The sequence below is a fragment of the Prorops nasuta genome, unplaced genomic scaffold, assembly GCF_024137725.1.
Source record: "Prorops nasuta isolate Cenicafe-Biocafe unplaced genomic scaffold, Cenicafe_Pnas_1.2 PNAS00015, whole genome shotgun sequence".
Lineage (NCBI taxonomy): Eukaryota > Metazoa > Arthropoda > Insecta > Hymenoptera > Bethylidae > Prorops > Prorops nasuta.
In genome coordinates this window covers 5,640,557-5,665,857 of record NW_027116812.1, presented here as the reverse complement: position 1 = coordinate 5,665,857, position 25,301 = coordinate 5,640,557, and the positions used below count along the sequence as shown (strand labels likewise).

Below are 25,301 nucleotides of genomic sequence, written 5' to 3'. Positions count from 1 at the left end.
ACCTTGGCACTGCCCCTCGAGGAAGATTTGGAGAAGACGCTGTCCTGATCACTGCTGATACTGGGCACGGGCATGGGTACCGCGTAATCGTAGGTAGCATCTGTGGACAAAAGTGAATTTTCGCGTGCTTTAATGAAACTCGAGCGAGAGAGAAAGAAGAAGAAGACGATCTCGCTCCCACGAGAGGCAAATTGGACTCTTACCGGATTGCTCGACGTTGTCGTGTAGGTCCTTGTTATCTATGACCACGGTGCTGTATCCGTAGTAAGCCGCATGGGTGGGTTCGCGATACTTGTTCTCGTGGAAGGGTTCCTGATACTCATCGAGTCTCACGTCTCCCAGCAGCCTATCGTTCAAGTCCCGCGGGAGCGTCGCCAGTTTAGCACCGGCGTAACGATCGTCTAGATCCTCCACTCTGTACGTCATGAGGGAGGGATCCTTCTCCGTGGTACCGTACGCGGATTCTGGCGACAAGTGCTGGTGATTGGCCGAGGGGATTGCCGTCTTGGCCCCGAGGGGCCCGGCGAAATTCTTTCGCTGCCTGTGCCGCGAGACTATCAGGAAGATCGCCACCGCCAGCAGAAGAATCACAGCCGTCAGCACGCCGATTATCACCGCCATGTAGTTCGGATCGTCCTGCTTCGTCGTAGGAACCTCGGCCTGCAACGGATTGTCCCTCGCTGATATCCGATCGCGCATGCGCGGTGCTTCCGTCGTTGGTGGAGATTCCGGCGTGAAGTTTCCGTGTGCCACATCTATACGAGTGCGATCGATTCGTGTTATATAAATCGATCACTTTTCATTCTTTTATTACTATATATGTACAGAGTGGTGGACAAAGTGTATTTGCCATTGAATCTACGACAACTTTTCGATTATCGTCACTTCGAATCAATGTCACATTGCATTTTAACGTAATTGAATGTGTATTTAAATCACATATATGCTTACTATTTATAGATTATACATGAGATTGTTGCATTGTTTGTACGATTTCGAATTACAGTAATTGCAACTGTATACATATACAGTTTGCCCAATGTACTAACTATATTCTGTTTATGTAATAGTATACACGATAATACTCGTGAGTTTATACTGACCAGAGTCGAAGGTGATTTCGCTGATCATGATCCAACGAGAGGCAAAGTTGAATTTGAGCTTGGCAAACTTGCCGATCCGGTGGTGAAGCTTGATCGTGATATTCCTCGAGTACTCGAAAATCTTGTCCTCCATGTACGAGTAGACGATTGGTTCGCCGGTGTAATACTTTCCGCCAACACTGAACAAGATGCTAACCTCCGAGAATACCTGCCAACAAGTTTAATCCCTCTTATAATTTCTCCTCCCTCGGTGCAGCGCTTCTTCCAGCAGCCGCGTCCTGTTTGCCTCCAACTTAAATGCGATTCCGGCGAATTAAAGATTGCGATTTAAAGTTTCACGCTGGAATATCGTCGGGTATCAGAAAATTAAGAAGGCGTCGCTTCTTGGTATTTGCCATGAAAGTTCGACGTCGCGACGGCCGCGTACAGGAGAAAGGAGCTGCTGATAGAAATAAGAATAAACTTGGTGCGCCGATGCTGCTTATTCGTCGTAGGAATATGATTCGCTCGAATTAAAAATTACGAGAGAAGTTGGCAGAATTTGAAATATTCAGGGATGTTTGCTCGCGAGTGAATAAGACAGGGTGGGAGCAGCAGCGAGGCAAACAAGTCCTTCCTGCCCTTATTGTATAGTTCCGAGACCCTCTAGCAGGCCTTCCCCCTCCCCCTCCCCCTCCTCCCTTCTCTATCTCTCGCTCACCCGTATATACTCGACTCTGCCCGGTTGCGATCGCACAATCGGTCCAAGCTGGGTAATGAGCCGCTCCATTCAAATAAATCTTGATACTAGCGAGAGAATGTTTGACGGCCCATTATAAGAAGATCCGCAGTCGAGACCAGCCGAGTTGCAAAACTTTTCCCAGAAAACCTATCCACTCCGACCAATTGTGCTATGAAATATTCTATTCCGAATTCCCATTGTATAATACCGACTCGTGACTCTTGCATTGTTATTAAACTACTGCTAATAATAAGTTCGAGCGTAGCAACAATAATAACAGACGGAACAATGGCTATATGTATATATATATATATATATATACCGAAAAATATATGATTGTCTGATCCAACGATGTTGCTTATCACTCTCAAAACAAATTCACATTATTAAAACTTCATTTGCCTAATCGAGGCTCATTGCTTGTCCATGAATTTACATATGTTTATACATATAGGTATATGGTTAAATTATAGAGAGAACAATCGAACAATGCTACATTCTCCGAGAGTAATTTCGATAATTGATACTAGTTTTTTGAAGCTGGCACGAATGGAGTGTATCTGTTCTAATTCGGTAAAGTTGTTTTCATAGAAAGCAAAAGGAGCCCGGCAAGAAGCAGGGCTAATGGGTCTGGGGGGATAAGTTGATGCATCAATTAAGCACAATAATATATGAGTCTGGGCCGAAATTGAGTCTATCCGAAGAAGTTTTTCGTTAGTTTGGCCCTTTCGCACAGTTGGAATCTCTCGGATGAAGCTCGAGGAGCCGTTGTTGCGGCTCGTTACCCGCTCCACCATTAGTGGTGGAACTGGATTTCTTGCCGGGCCAACTCTCCCCGCTAGCTCCATCTTCTTCTACCCCCTTCCGGGTGTAAATTAAAGGCGCGAGATTTCCGCTCTTGTTTAGCCGCTTTTCTTCTCCTCTTCCCTTTTTTCCACCTATTCTCTCTCTCTCTCTCTCTCTCTCTCTCTCTCTCTCTCTCTCCTTACTCGGCCCTTTTTATTCCTACTCTGCTCCTCTCTCCGAATGCGATTCGCCCGGCCGGCGACAACAAGACGCTGCCGCCGCGGGCCCTTCCAATTTCCTGCTAACCATTCTGCTCGTATACTGTGACGCGCATTTTTCCACGGGATTCCCCGACGAATAAAAGTATTACCGTCGCGCAGAGCCGGAGATAGAATTTTTCAGATCGATCGCATGACTTTGCATTTGATCGGATGAGAAGTTTTCAAATTTACTGCACACCAGGGACGACGGATAATGTGACTACAGTATAACCCTTTTCTCTTTCGATTTCTTATTTTTCTCTCCTTTTGTTTCTAGGATTCTAGCATATATATATATATATATATATATATATATACGTGGACGTAGGAGGGAAGCGAAGAAGATGGACCAGTCTATATCATAAAGGCGATTTCCAATAAGGAGCAAGCAGCTTGACTCAATATTATTTTATCGATTGGCGCGTCTGTGCGGCTCGGTCTTTCGGTCGGGGGTTTGTCGATCGTCAATGTAAACATTTGCTGCTGCTGCTGCTGCTGCTGTTGGAACGGTCGGTGCTGGTTTGGTGAAAGTTTAGGTAAGAGAAACACAAGCGGTTACCTGGACATCCTTGGTGAACTGGTTGTTGCAGAAGATGTGAACTGCTGAGAATTCTCGAACTTGATCGAACTCAAATTTGATTTCGAGCGGATGGTTGGAGCGAGTGTCGTTCCTCCAACCGACCCATCCTTGGCCCCTGTCGTAGTCGTAGTAACCTAGCTTGAAGTTATCCGGACCGGTCCTGCCGTCCGTCAATTGGCCGAGACCTCGGAGCAATTGGCCGTCCCAGTAGCCGTCGTAAGTGGCGTCGAAGAACTCCCAGTTACCCCGCTTGTCCCCCTGGGGCATCGAGTACGAGACGATCCCATCGTTCCACGGGCAACCGTACAGCTCGACTCGCATGCAAACCGTTCGCCTGTGGTAGCTATAAGGTAGAAATCGCACTTTGCTCGCCCAGATCGGTGGCTCCAAATCGTGCTTCGACTCCAAATACGTATTCGTATTACCCTTTATCACCTGCAATTCAAAACAATGCACTTGCTACTCCCCCTCTTTTTTATCATACCTTATTATCATTATTATTGCATCGCATTAATCATATCAACGGATCAATCGCTTAACCACTCGATAGAGTCTTAATATAAACAACCAGAACGAGAGCATTAATCTACAGCCCCCATAATGTAAAATCATTTTATCAGCCGATTTTTCCTCCCGATGTTTTGACTCGAGATACTTCATCATTTTCTCAAATCACCCGTTTGGAAAAAATTAGTTGGCGAATTACATTGGCGAAGCAGTGTAGTTATTAGAGATCCCGGTGTAGTTGGAATAATCATTTTATCAGCGTAGTATCAAAGTTCTCTAGTTGGCAAGAACATTCATCTTGTGCCCACGCGCGCGTCGAACCTATGACGTCGCGTCAGATTTAATCGCTGCTCGTTTGAACGGCCACAAACGAGTATTTCAAGTTACCGAGAGAATTTTCTCTCCTGGCTATAAGGTGAATCAGTGAGAAACACGACTGCTTCTCCGATTCCCAGTTAGAAGATCGCCAACCAAACCACGATATACTCTGCTTTATTTTCCAGCGAATATAATATGTATCGATAGCTTGAATAAGATTAAAGATTGCGCGATGGGAACAGTTGCAGATATTTCTGGTAAATTTTTGTAGTTTTGATTCTCGGGCTTACCGCGATAATATAAGCGTCGACGGATATAGGTTGTATGTAATCTGTAGATTTTTTTGGCACTTTGTACTATATATATTTACCATTCCTTTTCGAGGCTATATATATGTAGGTGACTCAAAATGTTTGAACCGTATGCACACGCGACGACTGCTCTACCTTCCCTCGTTTTATTGATCCACTGCGACCTATACAAATAGGCTTTTCAAGCACACTCACTCCGACCGTTACCAACTTTCCGTCTTGTCTAATTGTAAGGGTGACCTCTTCTTTTTTTCTCCTTCTCTCATCGATCCAGCCGGGAAGCTGGGAATTTCCGCTGATACGACACGTGCTTCGCCATTTACCGCAAATCGAAAGGGAAAAAAGACTCCACCCACGTCATATATATAAATGCAGGGTTAAGACGCGAGGAATATTCGACGATTAATTCTACTTTTTTCCTGGAAATGTACAATATATATCTCTACATGTAGAAAATTTGGGGCGTTTTACGCGGTGGGCAATGTATCTTGTTTGGAGAATTGGGTGAGTAAATTGAACGTTGTCAGGGACAAGGGCAAAAGCTACCGGCCTAAATTGTGTCTGATTTGGGTGACCAAATTAAATGCTGCCGGGGACATATGGCATTGAAGGGATAAACACGGGTATCGGCGAAAGGGGATAGGAACGTGAAATGAGAAGCGTCGCTGACTGAGTGTTGACTAGTTTTGCTTGGTAATCAATTTATCGCTTACCTCTTCACCCCGCACGTCTCTGTATCGCACCCACTTGCCAAGTTTCGGCCTCCAATATTCTAATAGGTACGCCTCGGAGTATTCGACACCTTGGCCATTGCCGAAACGACCCTGCGTGCTGGTAGCGCTGATCATGTGGACTGTGTGTAGATCGATCTCCAGCCATTCTCTTGGCTCGGTCGTAATTTGCTGCTTCGGGCACCAAGCACCTCCGTGACTCTCCTGCCGAAGCCTGGAAAAACAAATATTTCACCTCGCAAGACAATCAAGATTTTTTTTTTTTTTTACTTTATTCCCCCTCCTAAGCTCACCCTTAAACATTTACAGGACAAACCCAACCTCGCTTATACCAAATTTAACGCTCCGAGATCAAAGATTTGGAGAAAAAATGTGTGTTTGGTCAAGGGATCTCTCAAATAAGCTATATTCCTTCCGAAAGTTCAATATACCTGGCTGGATACATTTTGTGTCTCATTTCTCAGGTTTTCACTTTGGAGAGTAGCGAGACTTTCTCTCGTTAAACCGAGGAGATCACAGCCAGGCAATTTCCTTAATATTCCTCTTGTCTGTTGGTTGTATCAACTGACTCTCTATCTCTATCTCTCTCTTTCTCTCAACGACTCATTGTCGAATGAAAAATGTTTTCAATAGGATTTCATAAGAGGAGGTACTATATATATATATATATATATATATATATATATATATATATATAGAATCGAAAGTAGAGTTTGGGATTTGGTACTGTTGAATAATGAAATTTAGCGAGTCTGGAGTGATGGCAAACGGGGATGAAAAGAAGAAAAGAAGCGTTTGCGTTGTCATGGAAGGGAAATCATATAAATACGTGATCGCTCTGATATCTGGCGGATAATTGCCACTCGGCCGGAGCTATAGGGATGAAATTATAATTTATCGATCGCGTCGGGCTACCGGATGACATGAATTAAAGATGAGACAGCTCCACGAGAACGTCGGGGAGCCACTTTCCAGTCAGCTAATAATTATATTCGCACATAGCTTTCGCAAGCTGCGCGAGAGAGGGATACGGTGAGAGAAAAAAGCTCTAAAAGCGATTGTGCTGGTAATTCCAGCAAGTTAAATCAATAAGTCGATGGCGCCAACAAGTCACGATATTTCACGCTGCTCTCCATTCTTGCTATCACTTACCTTTTCCTCGATTCAACGCCATTGTTCATTGTTGCAGAGATTCACAGCCCTGATAAATTCTTCTCTCTCAATGGATCCCTCCTTCGCCTTGCGTGCGTGCGTTCGTGCGTGCGTTCGTGCGTCCACTCTCGAATCAGGCAACATCTATTCGCCGGAATAATACTCCCACTCATTCTAATTGCAATATTTTCTTTCTCCTCGATTCTATTTACGAGCAAGATAGGAGTAGCGCGTCTACTTTGTGTTTGTTTAAACGCGTATATTTGGGTGAGAGGTTCCGCGAGGGAGCGTGGAAAAAGAGAGAAACAGTAAGAGTGTGGGGCATAAAAAGAGGAGTGGAACGCGCAGGGAGTGTGTAGAGGCTGGATCGCAAAATGAATTCGCCGTCGGCTTCGTATAGTCATTGGACGAAAATGTTCGCACGCGATAAAGAGGTGGGCCATTGGCCTTTTTGAAGCGTTAGAAGTTTAAGCGACGCGCTCGTCAGAGGGAGACAGAGGGGGGGGGGAGAGAGAGAGAGAGAGAGAGAGAGAGAGAGAGAGAGAGAACTCACGAGCGGGGGTGGCAGTAAAAGTGAGACTGCTGGCGTTTGCGTTCGGTCGTCCGTGCCAAAGCTGCCGCGCGAGAGAAGAGAGGAGGGGGAGGGGGGGGGGGGGGGGATGAGATCGAGAGAAGAGAAATCGAGCGAAAATGAGAGAGGATGTGGAAAAGTAAGGAAGAGAGTGGAGAGTAAAAAGAAAGAGAGATTTTGGAGTGGGAGTAGGAGAGTTTTGAAGGGAAGTGGGGGAGAGGGGGAGTGGATGAAAAGGCGAGGGAGGATAGGGGTATCCAAGACCGCAAAGAGCCATAACTCATAGCCCATTAAGCGAGCTTCAACTGTCTGGCTGGCAGTTTGATACAGTCTCAAGGCATCAAAGACATTCCGGAGGAACAGGCGCGTGTTGCTGCTGTCGCTACTGCTGCACTCGCGATAAATCTTAAAGTGCCCTTGTAACGGGCCTTGTTTCCTAGGGAAACTCCCTGTGTCGCCCAAATTAAGAATATTTAGGGACCCACTGAAAAACGTGGCGAATGCCTCTATGAAAAATTGCTCGCTAAATTGCGGCTACTACTTGTATACATCAGCGCAGCTATTACCATCCTAGAATAGGAACGCTGCCCCAAATGTATATATATATATATCATATTCTTCTCGCACCATCGCCGATTTTTAGCGAGGAATAATTATCGTTCGAGAGGGAAGAGGAGTAGTTTTTACAATTTGATTTATCGACTATTAAAGCCATTATAGTTATATAACTTTCCTTTTTCTTATGTTATATACTTGGAGCATTCTAGGAAGGTGGTCCCCTAATGGACTTTTTTCTTGCTTTCGAAGAGTTGTGCGGCGAGTGATGGAGGAGCGTATACGCGGATGAATTGGATGTATTTTGTCGGAATTGGCAGTGCGGGTTAAATGAGGTGTTGGAAAAAAACAGTTTTTGCGTATATGCAGAGCTCAGAGATCGATTGGAAGCAAACGATAAATCACTCACCGGCCGTGATGCGGACCAACGTTTCCACTATCGAAACTGGAGCTGGCAGTGATGTCGGCATCCCGAATCGCCCCAGACTCCATTCCCAGGGGAGCGATGCATTGTGCTGCAAACAAAGGAAATTGCTTCGATTACACGTTTGCACGATGTGTTTTAGCTACAAAGAGAACTGCTTAGATTTTAAGCGCTCCCATTTTCCATTTAGCTCTCTCGCAGCTTCGAGAAATTGCGCTCGCCCGCAATGACGAATGCAATTACATATGTGCAATCTGACTCTTTTCACGCTACGTATATATATATATATAGCCTGTTAATGAAGCTACAAACTTTCATCTTTCCCTCCTACGAAAGGCGATATCTAATCGATTTTATACGTTCATGTGGTCACTTATATATTAACCTACAATAAACCAGAGCATTCAAGAAATTCCAGCATGGAGAGAGGGTCAACAAAATTAGCCGTACATATCGCTGGAAATTAATTTTGATCGCTATATGGCGGAGGGGAAAAAAGTTGGATAAGGAAGTAAGCTAAAGCAATATGATAAAAGTTACTTTGGCTCGGTGCGATCACAAAAGTTTGGATAAAATCGTTAAAAACAGTTGACGCAGAATTTCAGAAATTAACGGATATGCCGCATCAGCGGAGATGCGGACTTTCTCTCCGTCGGCTTTAGTTTCAACCACCATTAAAAGTTATTTTAAAACGGCAAAGTACTAGCCAGACGGCGGTTGCCATCGCGGCGTCGTCGTCGTCGTCGTAGTCGGTGTCGACGGAGTTGTCCTCGGCTAGGTGTACGTCATTATTTTCGGACTAGACGGAGAAAGAGAGATTCGAGGGTCGAGGTTGGATATTAGTCGCGCTTTCCTCTCAAACGCACCCGACGATAGTTCTTTCGGTTCTAAATTGCGAGAGGAGACTCCTCTGTACACTGTACAATACAACGCTATGTTAGAGACAAAGACGTGGATGACGCAGTGTGTATATACGTTATATATATATATATATATTGTAGAGAGAGAGAGAGAGAGAGAGAGAGAGAGAGAGAGAGAGAGAGAGAGAGAGAGAGAGAGAGAGAGAGAGACAAACAGAGAGAAAGCACGAGAGGAATCGATACACGCAGTCGACGAGAGTTCGACTAATCGCAATTCAAGTTTCAACAATCCATGCCAATACCTGTCTGTGTACGCACTCCCTCCCCCTCCCCCTCTCTCCAAACCGACTCCACCCCTTCCATCGCGATATAACCCACGTGAACTTGAACTTGACGAGATTCACTTCATTTAACTTGTTGTTTGCGCACGGCTCCGGTGGAACAATGGCAGCGGAATTGGAATTAGTCAGCTTTAAAGTCCCTTTGATGGCCAATAAATTTCCGTGCTGTGCCGCACCATACCGATGCTAATTTTACAGCCGATAGTTTATTTATTCAGGGAGGTCGTAACGGGGCGCGCAGAACTAGTTGGCCGGCCCGGCGACCTCGCGTATGCTAATCAGTTTCCGCTTGACAACTCTGCTGCAGCGAAGACGATGGACTTGTTCCCGTGGCAAGGATGCTCGGCAGATTCGATTCTAGTATTTATAGGCATCCTGGAAACGAGAGCGTGGAAGAAGACGAGAGTAGAAAAAGTAAGTTATGCGACGTTTGGCCCGCCCCAGCCACTCATTCGGTGACCATAATTCTCGGGGAGTGACAGGCCTGAACGAAAGGGTGTGCACCGCCCTCCATTCCACAAGAGAGAAATTGAATGCCTTCGCAACCCTCTTTGCGACGACCTCCGAGCCTCACTTTCTTCTCCTTCTCTTCCCAGCTTCTTCCTCTTCCTCCTCCTCGACTACTTTTCCCCGACGGAACGCGTCAATGTCAAACTGATAACCGCTTCTTTCGCAAAACGATCTTCCTCGGACACGTATACCTATATTCTGCACGAGCACCGACCACCCCTGCGCTTGCTGCTGTCCCGCTGAAATATCTCGTGTCCATTGCGCCTCTAATCGAATGTAGATTACTCGGACCGATATATAGCTTTTTTCCCCCAATTCTCTTCACCCCCCCCCCCCCTCTCTTATTTATGCCGCGTGGGGAATATTAAAAAGTCTTCGAGCCGTATTAAACGCAACCCATACATCACTCGGCCAAACGCTATATTTTAATCATTTATCAAGCTTGACTAGCGCGTGATTGATCGCTGCTTTAACGATTTATATACACAAAGAAATTCCGTGAGATTCTTCGCGAAACAACTGGCGATAATCTTTCTACCGTGATTCGCGTGATTCCTGAATTATACAGCGTGTCTCACAGCTGAAGGGAAATAATTGATCCAGAAATTGGATCGGCCAAGAGAGCTATAAACCGACACGTGTCAGGAATTACAGCTTCGTTAACCCGTGTCACCGGAGTTAATATGTGTGAAGTAAAAAAAAAGGAAAAAAAAAGAAGAAGGATTTCCAGTCTCTCTCGAGGTTTCTCGGAGAAAGGGAAGCCATTTTCGTCTATTTCGCCTGAACGTAGAGGCACGCACACGTATACACATGTGCAACGGGGGCGTCTGTGTCTGTTAGAGCCGGCGAGACTGGCGCATGCTCGCTTTCCTGGCGCCAGAACGGCTGGCAAAGCGGAAGTGCCAGTACTACATGCTCCCCAAGCAAGCTTTTTTGCCCCGGTTCAACCCTCGTCGGCGTTACCAGCTCCGTGGACTCGAAATCACCGTCTCCAATTCTCCCCAAGCACCGCTATATACTTTCTTTCGCTGTCATCCAGCTCTCACGCGCGACTCAACCTTCTGGCCTCGATTGGCCGCTCTGCGACTAATACGCCACGCGATAACGTCAAGGGACTACCAGAGTGATCCCGACCTTATACCCATAAAACCCAGCCACCAACTTTCCTTCCCTCCGCAACGTGCACCAAGCAAGGCCGCACCTCATTTCTCTATCCAAACATTGTCTCGTTATTTCAGCCAACTTTTACTCGCTCCTATATATATATATAGCATTGTACAATATCAACCCTGTAACACTGAAAAAATTTCTGAGGATTTGTCAACATTTCTGCTTTTTTCTCACTCGTTACTAACGATTTCTTTGAATTTCTCTTGATTGAATACGCGGTCGATAGACCAATACACCAGGAGAAATTTGAGTCATTCCTGACCTGAGTTTCCTTATCCAAATATCGTCTCGTTATTTCAGCCAATTCTTATTTACTCTTGTATAAAAATATATATATGCTGCAGTATTTTATAGGAACGCCCTGGATTAATGAAGAAACTTCCGACGAGTTACCGAGCGATCCATGCTATTTTTTTCGTTCATTGCTCGCTTCTTTGAATTTGTTTTGATTGAATACGCGGACGATAGGCCGATACACCGCGAGGCACAATATGCCGCGCGAAGAAGTTTTAGTCGTTCCTGGCGTGAACTGTCAGCTCTGAGACTTCTGTCGGCGAAGATCTCGAAGAATATCGGCACGCTTGGGTAGGATGTTTGCTTTGGCGGGCCAGACTTATGAAAGCACCACGCACTCAGATTGACGGGCGCCTTCGTAGTCGAAATTTGAGGATTATTACGGCAGACATTCCTGTCGACGTCTGACAGTTGACGTCCTTTCAACGTATCAGCTCTTGCGACATCTTCCGCCTATCCTTGATTTACCCTTGCCTATACAGTATATCTACCTACCGTCGTCGATATAACCAAAGAAAACCGGAAACGCAACTGTGCTAATATGATCCCTATACTATCGTATATCCACCGGATGGCCGGTTCACATCACTAAATTCATGAATCAGGGTATTATTAATAATTTTATGAAAAAACTGTGTCTGAGTCTATTTCTTATCGAAGAAGTTTATTCAGAATTTTAAAAATAACTTAATGCGAGGCTTCGTATAGGTGTAAAAAGAATACTTTTCAAGTCTGACGAATGGAAGTATAAAATCGGTAAATTGTTCTCTAATAATAACAAGTAACTTTTAATTATGAATAATAACTTCTTTATTAAAGAATTTAAATATAGCGGAGAAACTTTTTTTCATAATTATATTTATATCATCTCTCTCTCTCTCTCTCTCTCTCTATATATATATATATATACCTCGATATATAAATTTATAAAACCGGCCATAGTTAATTAGCCAACTGACATATAAAATTCCAAACAGTTCGTTATACAATCTCCATTCTTCTAGGTCTTTTAATTTAAATTAAATTATGAAAGATTTTCTTAAGCTAATAGAAGACTACGGGATTTCACGAAAGAGCAGCGATAAAGATTTTTGCGTCAATTTGCAAATAGCCTGTATGGATACTTTACAAGTTTATCATCCTCTTTGCTTAATTCTATGTAGAGTATCTAGGGGTGAATGGGACGGAAACTAAGTGGGAAGTGGGACGAGATTAAATGTAAGTCCGACCAGCGATTTAAAGTGGCCAACGGAGGGGGATGATGGCTTTTTGTTTCATCAGGATGCTTCTGTGGTCAGTTGGAGTTTCCTATACATATAAACACGTATTTTTACCCGAACCGACCGGCTATATACTGAAAATTCACGGAGAATGGCCGAGTGTCGGGAGAATCGATTTTCCGCAAACGACCCGAGCCCAGTTAAATTGACGATGACGCACACTCGAATATGGCAAATACTAAAATAGCACATTGGACTTTTACGATTCGTCCTGGTTGGGAGATAAAAGTTCAAAGGAGTCATATAGTTATTTATAATAATATATGCACAAGGCTGTATAAAATAGAATACTTAAAATTTTTTCCAGGCCGGAATAATTAGGAAATCTCGAAACTTAGTCATGCATCAGTTATATAATCTTAATCGGCGCGCGGGTCTGCAGGATATCGGATAAGATCTCGGCTTTCGAATTCCAATACGCGTGCGTTGACCGGATAACGCTGGAGAATACAAGACAGATAGAATCGATTTCCTGCAAGGGACCATTAGCGACCAGTCTAAACACAGGGCCCAGTGACAAGAGAAAGGATAAAGCGTAATGCAAGCATGCGAGCGTCTAAAATTTTGGGCGAGTTTTGAATTTCACCTTTTCCCAAGGAATACACGTCGTTTTATCCCTCCAGCCGGGTTAGGTTTTATCATTATATATAGTATCTATGGATGTTTGTCGATTTCACTGAGCTGCAAGTTTGTACAACTTTGGCAAACGCGGGCGCCATTTAAACTGTCATTGCGAATAATATCGATTTTGATTTTGGCCCCTCGGCCCTCGCTCGCCCAGCTCTCTCGACGTATCAAAAGTTTGCCTGACACGTCCCAACGGCTGTGTCAGTGTGTGACCATCTGGTTTTGCCGTATGAATTGTATAACGGTAAAAATGTCAGGGTGATATGCGGTAGCGAGCATTGATCGTTCCCACGAAGATTCACCGATGAAACAAGCACTAACGAATAAAAATAAAATTTGGAATTAATAATATTTCTGTAGGAGAAATCGTCGCGTAAAAGGTTCGCGTATTTCCGGTGACATTTCATCGAGCTTCCATTAACATGCAAATGTATCCAGTGAGATCTGGCCGTAATTAGATTTTCATAAATGCAAATGGGAGGAGTTTCTCCTTGACTCTTCGTGCCGCTTGCTTTTCGGAGGATTATTTAAATCTCGCGTTTTCCTTATATTTATGCGAAAAAGTCATTCTTTGCCATTTGACGTTTTCGGATCGAGTCTGACGTACGAGAGATAATTGGAAAAGGTATTATATATACATAACACTGCAAATACGAGAATCACTTACATATGTCTATGGCGTTTCCAGTGTAAAAAGTAAGGATGAGCAAATAAAAGATGAGGCACATTTGCGAGTCCATGGTGGTTTCTTGCTGCTGGAGTTGCGCGTAGTCATCGAGCTCTCATGACCAACTGGTACCTGAAAATGTACAAGAGATCGAGTTGATTAGGGGGGGGGGGGCACTTTTCGAGGAGGCAAAGTACAGGAATTATCGAAAAAAATGGGAAGATTCGGCCGGGCTTCCCGTTGGTTCGGCTCGTAAGAAATAGCGGGCGCGCGCGAGTCCTTCCTTTTGGACAAAGAGGCACATTCACGGCAGCTCGGCTATTACGCGTCATTATCGAGATTAGAATCGGTCGGGGCCGTTGGAGAGAAAACGAGCCGAGAGTAGCAAGTCCTGAAGCTCGGGGCCTCGATCGAAGGTGGTTCTTCTCTCGAAATGCAAGGGAATATTGCCCTGGCTGGTTGGCTGCTGGTTGGATGGCTGGATGGCATAAGCTAAAAGGCTCGCAGAGGGCTCTACTGGGACGATGTTTTATTCAGATAGGTCCTCCTCTCTCAAGATACTGCTCATATTCTCGGAATCAGCGAGTTTTCGGCTAATTAACGAGAGTTTCTTATGCTGACGTTCGATGTTTATCTGCCGTGCCGGCAGGGTCTGCCTTATTCCTCCGCACCGTACGTACACGTCTCTCTCTTTTAACGCTCCATAAAACCGTGCCACGTACGTGATAATGACTGCCAGGGTGAAAAAACCCCAGACCGCTACCGTAGTACGGATAAATATAATCGTTGTGCGAAGGAAGGATTGACTGGGGCCCTTTCAGATCGGTTTCTCTCGCATAAACGCGCCAACAAATTGCTGGGAAAAGCCAATTCGCGTGGATTCAATCCTGGCGTTACTTATCCGACAGCTAATAGTACGCTATGCTATTATCGCTAGGTGGATTAGCAGATTAATAGCTTTACAGCGTTAGGTGGTAGTTTAAGCGAAATATTCAATGTAGTTACGATATATAAGCGTAATCCCCCCTTCTATCCTTTTATCTTTCTCTAGAAACTACCCCTAAAATTCATGCATATCTTCCTTTTCTTCTTCCAACTACACGGAAAAATGTAGAAGTAAAATTCAGTGTGTGTGTGTCGATATAATTCTGGTGTTATATATTTGCACGCACACACACACACACACACACTCCAAGGATAATTGACTTAATTTTAGTGGAATTTAAATTTTCACACAGTAATATATTGTTTCGTTAAAAGAACAAATCAAACAATTTATAGTGAGCTAAATGAATAAATTCTTCTCACACTTGAATTTTACAATAGTGTAGAGGAGCGATAGTAGTAATGAATAATGCTTTAAAAAAGTGAAATATAATTTATAAGCGAACTGCAGAATTTTTTGTTGAAATAAATGGAGGTTAGAATGAAAATAACAGTAAAAGTATTTGTATCTAATATATTGTCCCGAGTAAAATTACTTGCACTACGTTACTCCAGTCGAACTGTATTTCCTGTAATAGCGCACGATGTTCAGGGGACATTCCCGGAATGCCTATTGGACGCGTGGATCTCCTTGGACCGTCCCAAAGATATTCTAGGGATATTTGTGCTATTGGAGTATAGAGGTTCTAATAGCTCTACCACTAGGTGGCTATGGCGTATGTGCCGGTGTAACAGACGTTTCTCGCTAGAGCTTTTCATGCTTCTCCAATTATATATATATACGAAAAGCTTGACGTCATGTACCATCTACAAAGTATGCGATGCTTTCAATATATGTACACCCTGTTCTATATGTGTATATGCTCTCAATGACAATCAAGTGCTTTTATGATGATTTATGGATGTACGAGGTATGCAATCCGTTTGTATAACGCGTGCATAATATATAGGTATGTATGTGAGTGTTGGTATATTAAGCAGTGATGCAAACCGATATGCTGTAAGTGTTTCTCATGATTTTACCGCTGACACAGAATAAATTCTAGTGGATCCATGCGAAAGCTATATATATTTAACAAGATTAGAAACTAATATCGAATATTACTGCAGCTTTCACTCAAGGACCATGGTAAAATTAATAATAATCAGTGTTACTTGTAAAACACAATAAAAAGTCCTATGCTTTGAATTAAATTGAACCGTAACGTTATCTCGTGTATGGATTTCGTGTAAATTGATAAATCAACGGTTCACGTGGGCTTTAATCAGCGAGGGTCGCCAGATTCCTTGAGTTTTCGCAGTCTTTTGCACATTTTACAGGATGAAATAGGATAATTGCTGGTAGAGAGGGTATTACTTCCGAGCGAGCAGCGGCAATATTTGCTCACATTCTAGGCATTTGCGAGGTGTATGTGAGTCGGGCCGGGCCGTGGCGGGTTGGGCCGACATAGTCGAAATTTCGTTGGCATAGGTGTGCAGGGAGGTCGGTATAAGGGCTTTATGCGGGAGGGTTTCTTCATTGGCTGTAGAAGGCCGCTGCTTGGGTTAGGCTGGGGCTAGGAAGGGTAAGGTAAAAGGTAGCGCGGGGGTTGGGGGGGCAGTAGAAGCGGATCATGAATTATGCAGTTTGCCGCGGGCTGAGGTCTCCTGTGCGAGAGGGAACCGCGAATAAAGACGGAAAGCGAGCAAAGAAAGGCACACTGGTAGCTGCTGCACACGCCGAGGAGGCCGGGATATGCCAAGAGACAGTTTGCGCAACATACGGCAAGAGACATAGATTTGTCGTGCGTACGTGTAAGTACCCAAAGCTATATTAAATATTCCGAATGTTTTTAACGGGCCCGCTATATTTATTATAGATGGAATCCACTGATTTACGAGCGACTCCTCGCTCGTATATCAATGCGGAGCGAGCTTGCAAAAATCAAGCGGACCGAAACGATACGCGCGGGACGGCTACAAGATCGCCTGTTTGCCTACGTGTTTTAAACGAGAAATTATTAGAGATACCATAAATAATGACTTTTATTCGCGTCGTGTCAATTGTTTAAATTATAACGTGGTGCTGCAGTCATGAGTCGCGCCGCGCCGCGCCGTGCCGCGCGTCTAAATCGTGAAGCGTTCTTCGCGGCGCGCGGGCGAAACGAAGCGCGATGCCCGAACCGATACGAAAAACCTCTTCGTAAATCTTGCTGCTTAATTGGAGCTGGGGAATAATGGAAAATAAATTATCTTGATGAACGATGACTTCGCCTCGATTAAAGCCAGCTCACAGATTTCAGTCGAGATAGCATGAAAAATGTTGCTAGAGCAGATTAGAGGGAACGGGCGCCAATACTTTTGCTCGAGGCGCGCTATAAATTGTGTATTCGTGTTAAACACAGACCGGCACTGGGCCATCTAAAGTTTTCGATGCTCTCAGATGGAAAGCGCGAGTGCTGGATATGCCGGCTGAACGGGAACCGGTGCAACAACTTCGAACAAGAGAATGCTTTTGCATTGACGGAACGCTTCGAGCTAGCCGAACGCTACTGCTGCTGTGAAAGGGTGGGAAAAACTTAAACAAAAAAAACTCGGGGCGAATGGATTTTTTTTCAGCCAGTCCATTCCATTTCCTCCTCGCGAGATTTGCATCGAAGAAAACAATGGGCTGCAACAATTGTATACCTGCTGGAATACGAAAGAAAGAAAGTAAGCAAGGAGGGAAGAAAGTGAGCGAAGAAAAAAAATTAATTTGACAACTCTCTGTGAGCAAGCTGGAATTCTCTCTCCTTTATCCGGTAAAAGTGAGAGATTTGGCGAGGGATTTGACGAGAGATTATAGAGTTTGCCGGGATGGATAAGGAGCGAACGGACATGCGAGGGATTCGTTAGTCGATATGGAATCGGCTGATAAAACAAGAGACTTTTACTGTCGAAGGAACTATCCCCTCACTGCAAATAGAGTGGAGAAATGGAGTTTCGAGTAAGAAAAATACGCGCACGAGTGGCTCTAATCCGTTCTTCAGAGGGCTTAAGCTCGCCGGCGCGGCGTGCAGTATACACGGAGAATACCGTTTAACTCCCCGTCCGTTGGGGTCTTTTTTACGAGTAAATATTTAGGAATTTCTTAAGAGTCCTGAGTGCCTAAGAAAACAGTTTACCTCTCGAGCCGAAAGGATCCACCGTGAGAATATGTGAGTGCTGTCAGAAATTTTATTGTTCCGCAGCTCTCCACAGTGTTGCCTCTCTCTCTCTCTCTCTCTCTCTCTCAATCAACTTAATCATGCAAGCAATACTTTCTTATTGTGATAAATATTCTAATCATGATGACATCTTAATAATGAAAAGAGAATTCTCTCGGTAAACACAACTGATCCGATCGACCAATCCCTCCTCGCCTGCTGCAGACTATACGCTTTTCTTTCTCTTTAATTCTTTCATCAATTCCGGATGATAGATCGTGTTGCTTTAGCTTTAGTTAAATTTTCAAGCTGATTTATTGCTTTCCCCCGGTGATTTCCACCGAAAGAATTCATCAAGAAAATTTGACGTTTCTCGTGTAAGCGGATTAAGCCGGGATGCTTTTCTTCGTTTTGAATGCACGACCTGCATCTGGAGTATAATGTCAGAAATCCGAGAGGAAGAAAGGTACGGAGCGGACGAGAGGAGCTCTATGAGCATCGGACAATCGGGGAGTAAAAAAGAATAACGACACAGAAGTGAAAAAGTCTCAAAGACGTTAAGCCACCTGGCAGCATCTCCGCGCACTGAATCCAATCGCTCTCAACTTCAAAGCGGATCACCGGGTATTCGCGTGGCACTTTTCTTCCTTCCACTCACACACACACACACACACACAGTCCACGGCAGCTTCTTCGCAAAAAGAGGACTCGATGAATGATTGAATCCTGATATCAAAACTTTTGCCAGAGTACTCTCTAAATCCCTCCGGAGTTTAAATGTTTGCGAGATTCCATTCTTAGAAAAGTCAAATTGTCGAGTAAAAGTGGCTGAGGGAAAAAGTCTCCTACCGAGCAAAATCACATTTTGCATAAATAGCCAACTTTAATGGAATATATTAAGTAGACGAGAGTCGCTGGCCAGCAAACGTTATTCACGCGATAAGCTAATTGTTTCGGTAAAAATAAGAGACGAAAGTCGCTTACTCGAGCTTGCCGCACGAGCCTTCGTTCATCGGGAAGAGGAAGTGACTCGTATAGGAAGAAAAAAGCGAGCGAGTTCATAGCAGTTCGTGCCGTAATGTAGAAGAGGACGAAAAAATGATAACGTGCAACAATCTGGTAGCTGTTGCCGAGAGAACAGCCTGCGCTCGGTCGCGTGAAGGTGTTCTCGCAAAGAGAGAACCGGAATACCGAAGGATAACGCGCGAAAGAGTTTTTGTGCACCCCGAAAAATGTGTAAAACCTGAGTAAACATCAGAGATAGCCCAAAGTAACGCCCGTTTTCGAGCAATTAACTTATCTGGTTCATCGTCCACTTTAGCTCCCAAAAAGTCGAGAGCCCATCGTCAAAAATAACCCACGCTTCTTTTCACCGAGTTTCTACAAAGTATTCGAGTGACGCTCCTTCAACGATTCTTCGTCAAAATTATTGGAAGAAATATTCCTGCCTGTCCATAGTTGCAAGAATAAGGAGGAGGGGGGGGGGGGGGGGAGGCAGGTTCTTGTTAGCGAAGATAGCGCACGTCTCTCGCGAAGGTGTTGGCAATGAGAAGAAAACCGGAATGTTGGTGGATAACGCGCGAAAGAGCTGTTTTGTCCCTCCTGCACCGTTGTCGTTGTCGTCGTCGTCGTCGTCGTCGTCGTCGTCGAGTGGCGCGCGGAAGAAGCAAGTAAACCGACTTGAGCCGACTGCCGAGGTAAATGAACGCAGCAACGTCGTTTACAGCGCGCCTCTAATCTGGTTCAACTTGTTTACCGGGCCTCGATAAACGAGCAATACGACGTCGACCCGTTGCCCGCCCAGATTTCGCCCGCCTTGGTCTCTGAAAATCTCGCTGGAAATTTATTACGGCTACGAATATAGTTCCCTTTCCCACTGCTAGGCTTACGAGCCGCGTGCCAGCTTTTACAAAGCTCTTCCAGATCTTTTCCACGACTTCCAACTACTAGACCAGCCAGCTTATCTCTCTCCCCTACCGCGACGCCAAAAAAACAGCAACAACAACGAGACTCCGCTAACGGTCTCCTTCCAATCAACCGTTTTGACATTTCAAGCTCTCGGCGAAATAAAACGTAAACAAAAACCCGAACACCTGCCAACTTTCCAAGTGGCAGTATTTACCATAATTATATAGGGACTCGTGACGTCACGCTTCTCGCTTCTTACTGCCGCAATGACATTGGAGTATATATATCGGGCGATTTAAAATCAAGAAAAATGAGTCATTGTCCGGAGGATTTTTCGTAGCGAGGCGCGTAGGCGACCGATTGTTGTCGGACGCGTTCGGTAGTAGCGAAAGGGAAGCATTGTACATATATCGTATATTTCGCGAACAATGCGGGGATTGGGGATACGGCGAGGGGGTAGGATGGGTGCGGGCTCCTGAATGACGAGCATTCGAGCGAATGGGACCAATCAGCCTGATTGGCTAGCGGTATTTACATTTCTGCGGACGCCTTCGGTTGCTGCAGGGCCGAAGGATCGAGTAGAATGCTGCCTCCGATGCAAACTCGTACGGTCGGCTCCGATCCAGCCGATCCATCGGAAATGCCTACAGCCCATTTGTCGAAAAGGCACTAACCATATAAGGGACTACTTCCAGACCGCGTCCCACAATTCCCTCCATCGGCAGATCTATACTCTCCTTATATTCCAGAGCATCGAAAATTACTCACAGCTGCTCTCTAACTTGTTCGATAATTTAACAGCCTTTCTCCACTCGAAACTTTATTGTCCACAACCTCTATATAATGTACAAATATATTTTATGTAATTTTACTGTTCGACGCTCTCTCGTGGTTTTTTTTTCTTGGAAAATATAGGTGTACTTATATTATTTATAAAAATGCTCCAGCGAGATTGCACGAATAATTTGCATAAGCGAGTTGCATTTCGGTGTTTAAGAGGCTATCGCACACCGTCCATACGCGAGTGTATTGGTAGCTATAAAATCGGTGGCTGATTAATCTCGAGCTCGAAAAAGAGCTTCGTGCAGAGGCAACACGCAAAGATGCTCGAGGCAGGCAGGCCAGGCCGGGCCGCCGAGTGTTGCCGTCTCGCCAGATCTCAGTTAATTGCACTCTTACATTCCGCTCACACGAGAGGTGTTCGCCAATGGGCCTCCATCATTTTCAACGACTCGCGATCGCCTTCTTCATCAACTCCTTCTGCTGCTCTCTACCCGGTTATTGAGTCATGACAGATATCTCCGGTACATCGGGACCAAATCGATAAAGCTGCTGCTATATATCTGCAATACCAGGCAAAAGTGTTATAATTGCCGTACTCGGTGACAAAAAACTTTGGCGCAGCCGAGCATAAAGAGGCAAAAGCAAAAAAGTCGCATAATCATAAGGTTGTGGCGTGAAGAGATCGGTTGCTCACACGGCACCTTTTCCCATCGGCCTGAACCGGTCTTGGGAAACATTGTAATTAAGAGCTGTAAACTTTCTAGCCTTCGTATAATGACGAAGAGTCGATTGTTCGATGATCCGATTTGGTATTACATTTCTGGTATTTGGTATCCGGCTTACGGAATGACGCAGAGGTAATTTAAGAACGCGCGCGAGGCACGTGCGACACCGATGTTAAACGAGAGCGCTTGTGTTTCGTTGCATTCGGGGTATCGCGAGCATATGTAATGCCGAATGGCCTATAGCTATATGTGTAGCTAATAAGGTCTCTTAACAAGAAGCAGATGGGGGAATAAGGAGAGGAGGTTGCGCAGATCTTCTTGACCCGGTCGAACGGACGAACGGACGAGAGGCTCTCCGCGTCTCTGCAGCCATGAGCCAGCTAGTTGGTGTACGGTGTACGTCGTAGCAGCCCACTCTCGGGTTCGGAACTCGAGGCATGAAGCGCACACACGGACGAGAAGCATTGGCGCGGGCGCCCACACGCTACCCATTATTGCGCACGTGTGGTCTACATGGTCGCGTGCATGCTATTAGCCAAGAGGAGCGTCCCGAACACGCCGTTAAATAACCCAAACGTCCAAAGACCTCCCCAAAAACGCACGCTCCTTACTCCCATAATTACCTTATTTCTGCAGCACCACACCGAACGACCGAGCCTCTCTCTAATAATAGTCCAACAGACGAATCCCCAAATTAAAAGGTGTAAATTGTCGCCCAAGCCATGTACCATACCCGTATAACTGCCATAAATTTTCGCCGCCGCATCCAAAAAGATTGCCGTTGAAAGAATCCTGTAGCTGCTCCCTCCAGCGAGCCTGCGCTTTATCTTCTTCTCCTCTTCCTCCACTTCTTTTTCACCATTTCTCGAGCTTGTACAAAAATGTGAATCACACGGCACATATTGTTCGAGCGCAGATACCTTCGGGGTTTTCTCCCATATGAAACGCGAGATCTTTGCTCGGGGTGACGGACAGGAGAGTACAGTATATTTAGTGCAGAGCTATCAGTTTGTCATCTGTCCAGATGACACCTAGAGAGAGGGAGTCCACTTTCGCCTTGTTAGTAAAGCAAACATAGCTTCGCAAGGTTCTCGCTGCATGTGTTTCTTCTAGCGTGACGCCAAAGAGAGATCCATCTCTATCTTTTCGCCTCTCTTCCTCTCGTCCTTCGTCAGAGCCAGGCTACACACACACACACACACACACAATATATACTATATACAAGGATACGGTTCACGTAAGCGTCGCCAACTCTCGCGCCAGCTTACAAGCTTCGGACAATTAGGCGGCGAGTTAAACTAGTTGCTACTCGCTTAACAAATGGTCTCGGGATCATCTTTAATGAGATGATCCACGGTCGGGCAAGCGTATGACCTTTAGGTGTCCGTATACAATACAGCACCAACCGTTTCATACCGCGCAATCTTTTAACGCGATAAATCATAATTATATTTCATTTGAAAAGGACTGCAGTCACGATTGAATTAAATGGTCCAGCTTGATGGTATAAACGCACAATGCCACCCAGTTTTCTTCGGAAACCTTTTGCTTTTCTTATTCCTGGCTGTCTCGTTGCGAGACTCCTCCCAACACGACGGAGGTTAAAATATGTGCCATTTACAGCGTCGATCAATATAAACAAGGGCGATCACCCGAGGGAGCGCATAACTCAGTTAAAGCGATCCCGAAATACGGAAATGGTGGGCAAGAATAGGAATTGGAAAGAGCATGACAGTTTCAGTGCTATCTCGCGAGCAAACAAGACTCTGCCAACTATCTTCTCATCTACCCCTCTCCCTCTCTCTCTCTCTCTCTCTTCGAGTATACAAGCCCTTCTATTTAGGGTATAGTATAGCTCTTGCCGTTAGCTGGCTCATGTCACTCGGGATTAGCGCTGTTTGGACAAAGGAAATTAACTACTACACCCTCGAACATACCAGCTACATGGTGGGCGTGTACGACATTGTTGTCGTTCGTAGCCACCTAACCAGGATTCTTACACAACTATGCGAGAGACGATACAAAAGTTTGGCCAAAACTTTTGCTTTCATAGAAATATTGTTATCATTATCATTATTATTTTTATTAGTATTATTTGTCAACCCTCCAGCGAGAAATTTTTTCCATCCATCCGGAGAGTATCGTCAGTTGGTAAAGTTTTTCTTAGGTCGGACAAAAGTTAATCTTTGGCTCGAAGCTTTATCGTTTAATTGGCGATACTCCGAGGAGGAGGAGGAGGAGGAGGAAGATGACAATAAGCAGCTTGCGAGTTCCCCAAGAGCTCTGGGGAAAATAAATATATTTTAATTAAAGGAAAATAGGTTCCTGGACAGTTTGAAAACGTTCGAGAGTTACTTTTGTAGAATGGTATATATATAGTTTAGAAGAGAGGGTGGCCATAGAGTCTTTTGACGAATATTTGGCTTCGAGTGCATCGGTGAGACTGACTTTATTCAAACTGTTTGATTCCTTCTTGGCACTGGGGATCCTTTAGGGATTACACGAGTGCCCTTCGCGAGACGGGGGTATATCTACATAATCCAATATACGTGGATTCGTATATGCGGGGTCGAAGACCAGTCGAACGAATCGTTTGTTAGATCCAGCTCGGTCAAACCAGAGAGAGAGAGAGAGAGAGAGAGAGAGAGAGTGAGCGAGGCAAACCCCTATTTTTATTATGTCTATGGGGAAATCTAGCCCTCGCTCTCGCCTACGAGAAACCATCTGGCGGACGATACTGCCTCTCTGTGTAGTTCACCCCGCATACATCGTTGCCGAGCTTCAATTAGTCCGTGTTTACTCTTCTCCTTTCATTCGCTCGGATTCTCTTTATCCTCGTCACTCTTTCCACTCTCTATTTAATTAGAGGCGACAAGATGGTAATCCATACTCCCCGCGATTGGCCGCATCATTTTTTAGCCCACAATTGGCTCCCCCTGGCGTGGTCGCCATTATCATCAACGTCCGTAAACTGCGATTCCTGCCATCCCTTATAACCTTAACGAACGGATCTCGATTCTCGAGTGCATTTCTGCAACAATGGCTTCGGCAATAAAAAGCTACGTGAGTCCAGTTAAAGACGACGTGCTACTAAGCCGGACGAGCTTAATAATTCGACCAAATCAAGTGATAATTGCTGTCTCGGCTCGCTTGATAACAATTACATCCTGTGGTGCTTCTTTCCCCCTCCCCCTCCCCCTCCCCCTCTTTCTCCCTTTCCCCCTCGAGCCATAAAGACTCGCGAGATCGTCGAGGATTCGGCGGAATTTGAATATAAACGACTCCAGCGGCCAGGGGGGGGGGGAGGGGGGTAAGGTTGCATGTTTTCCTGGAGTAAACTGATGGAACATGCAGCGTCGAATGCAAATGACGGCAGCAGCGATCATTGCAGATTGCCGGAGAAACGGTAGGACCGTAGCAGGGAAAACGGAAAGAGTGCGCGCAAGTTCGTGCACGATTATAATAAGTTGCTTCGATCGACCCTGAGATAAGCGAGCGATCGTTACAGTAGGCTCAAAGCTCGTTGGCCTCTTCCGAGAATTTCACCATCGCGATCGCGTGATACCGAAATGACGAGTCAACGAATTGTGCGTTAGAAAGCGAAAAAGTATAAAGAGCAAAATGAAAAGAGCCTACTTTCGCCTCGCCCAGAACTGTTGACTCAATCTTTCCTGATTAACCTCGCGCTCGTATACTGACGTTTTCCACTTCCTGGAAAGGCTCGGCTAATTGCGGGACATTAAGCAAAGTGGTAGATCAAAAGCGATAAGCTGAAAGACTCGAATGTGGAGCGTTTGGTGATTTGTTCTGATAAGAATGGCGACGTCTGCGAAAGGTCACGCGCTGTTGGAACTGGTCGCAGCCTACGTGAAAATTACTGGATCGATTTATTCGATAAAGATCCAACTGCAGGGTGGTATATGTACCTTGTCACCGCGAGCGCGCGCGCGGGGACCACGCGCTATTAGCTGCTGCTGCTGCGCGCACACGGATCGATGATAGATGCTG

At 45.2% G+C, this 25,301-nt stretch overlaps 1 protein-coding gene across 1 annotated transcript in view; it reads right to left on the bottom strand.

The window, feature by feature from the left end:
- LOC136778911 (discoidin domain-containing receptor 2-like) overlaps positions 1–25,301 on the bottom strand; it is a 48,920-nt gene that overhangs the window by 3,853 nt on the left and 19,766 nt on the right. Inside the window, exons 2-8 of the mRNA XM_066736086.1 lie at positions 13,769–13,900; positions 8,005–8,110; positions 5,300–5,531; positions 3,430–3,885; positions 1,104–1,311; positions 204–755; positions 3–100 (exon numbers count right to left, since the gene is read on the bottom strand). Of these exons, the coding sequence (XP_066592183.1) occupies positions 3–100; positions 204–755; positions 1,104–1,311; positions 3,430–3,885; positions 5,300–5,531; positions 8,005–8,110; positions 13,769–13,841 (1,725 nt within the window). The 5' untranslated portion in view covers positions 13,842–13,900. The remainder of the gene's footprint in view (positions 1–2; positions 101–203; positions 756–1,103; positions 1,312–3,429; positions 3,886–5,299; positions 5,532–8,004; positions 8,111–13,768; positions 13,901–25,301) is intronic.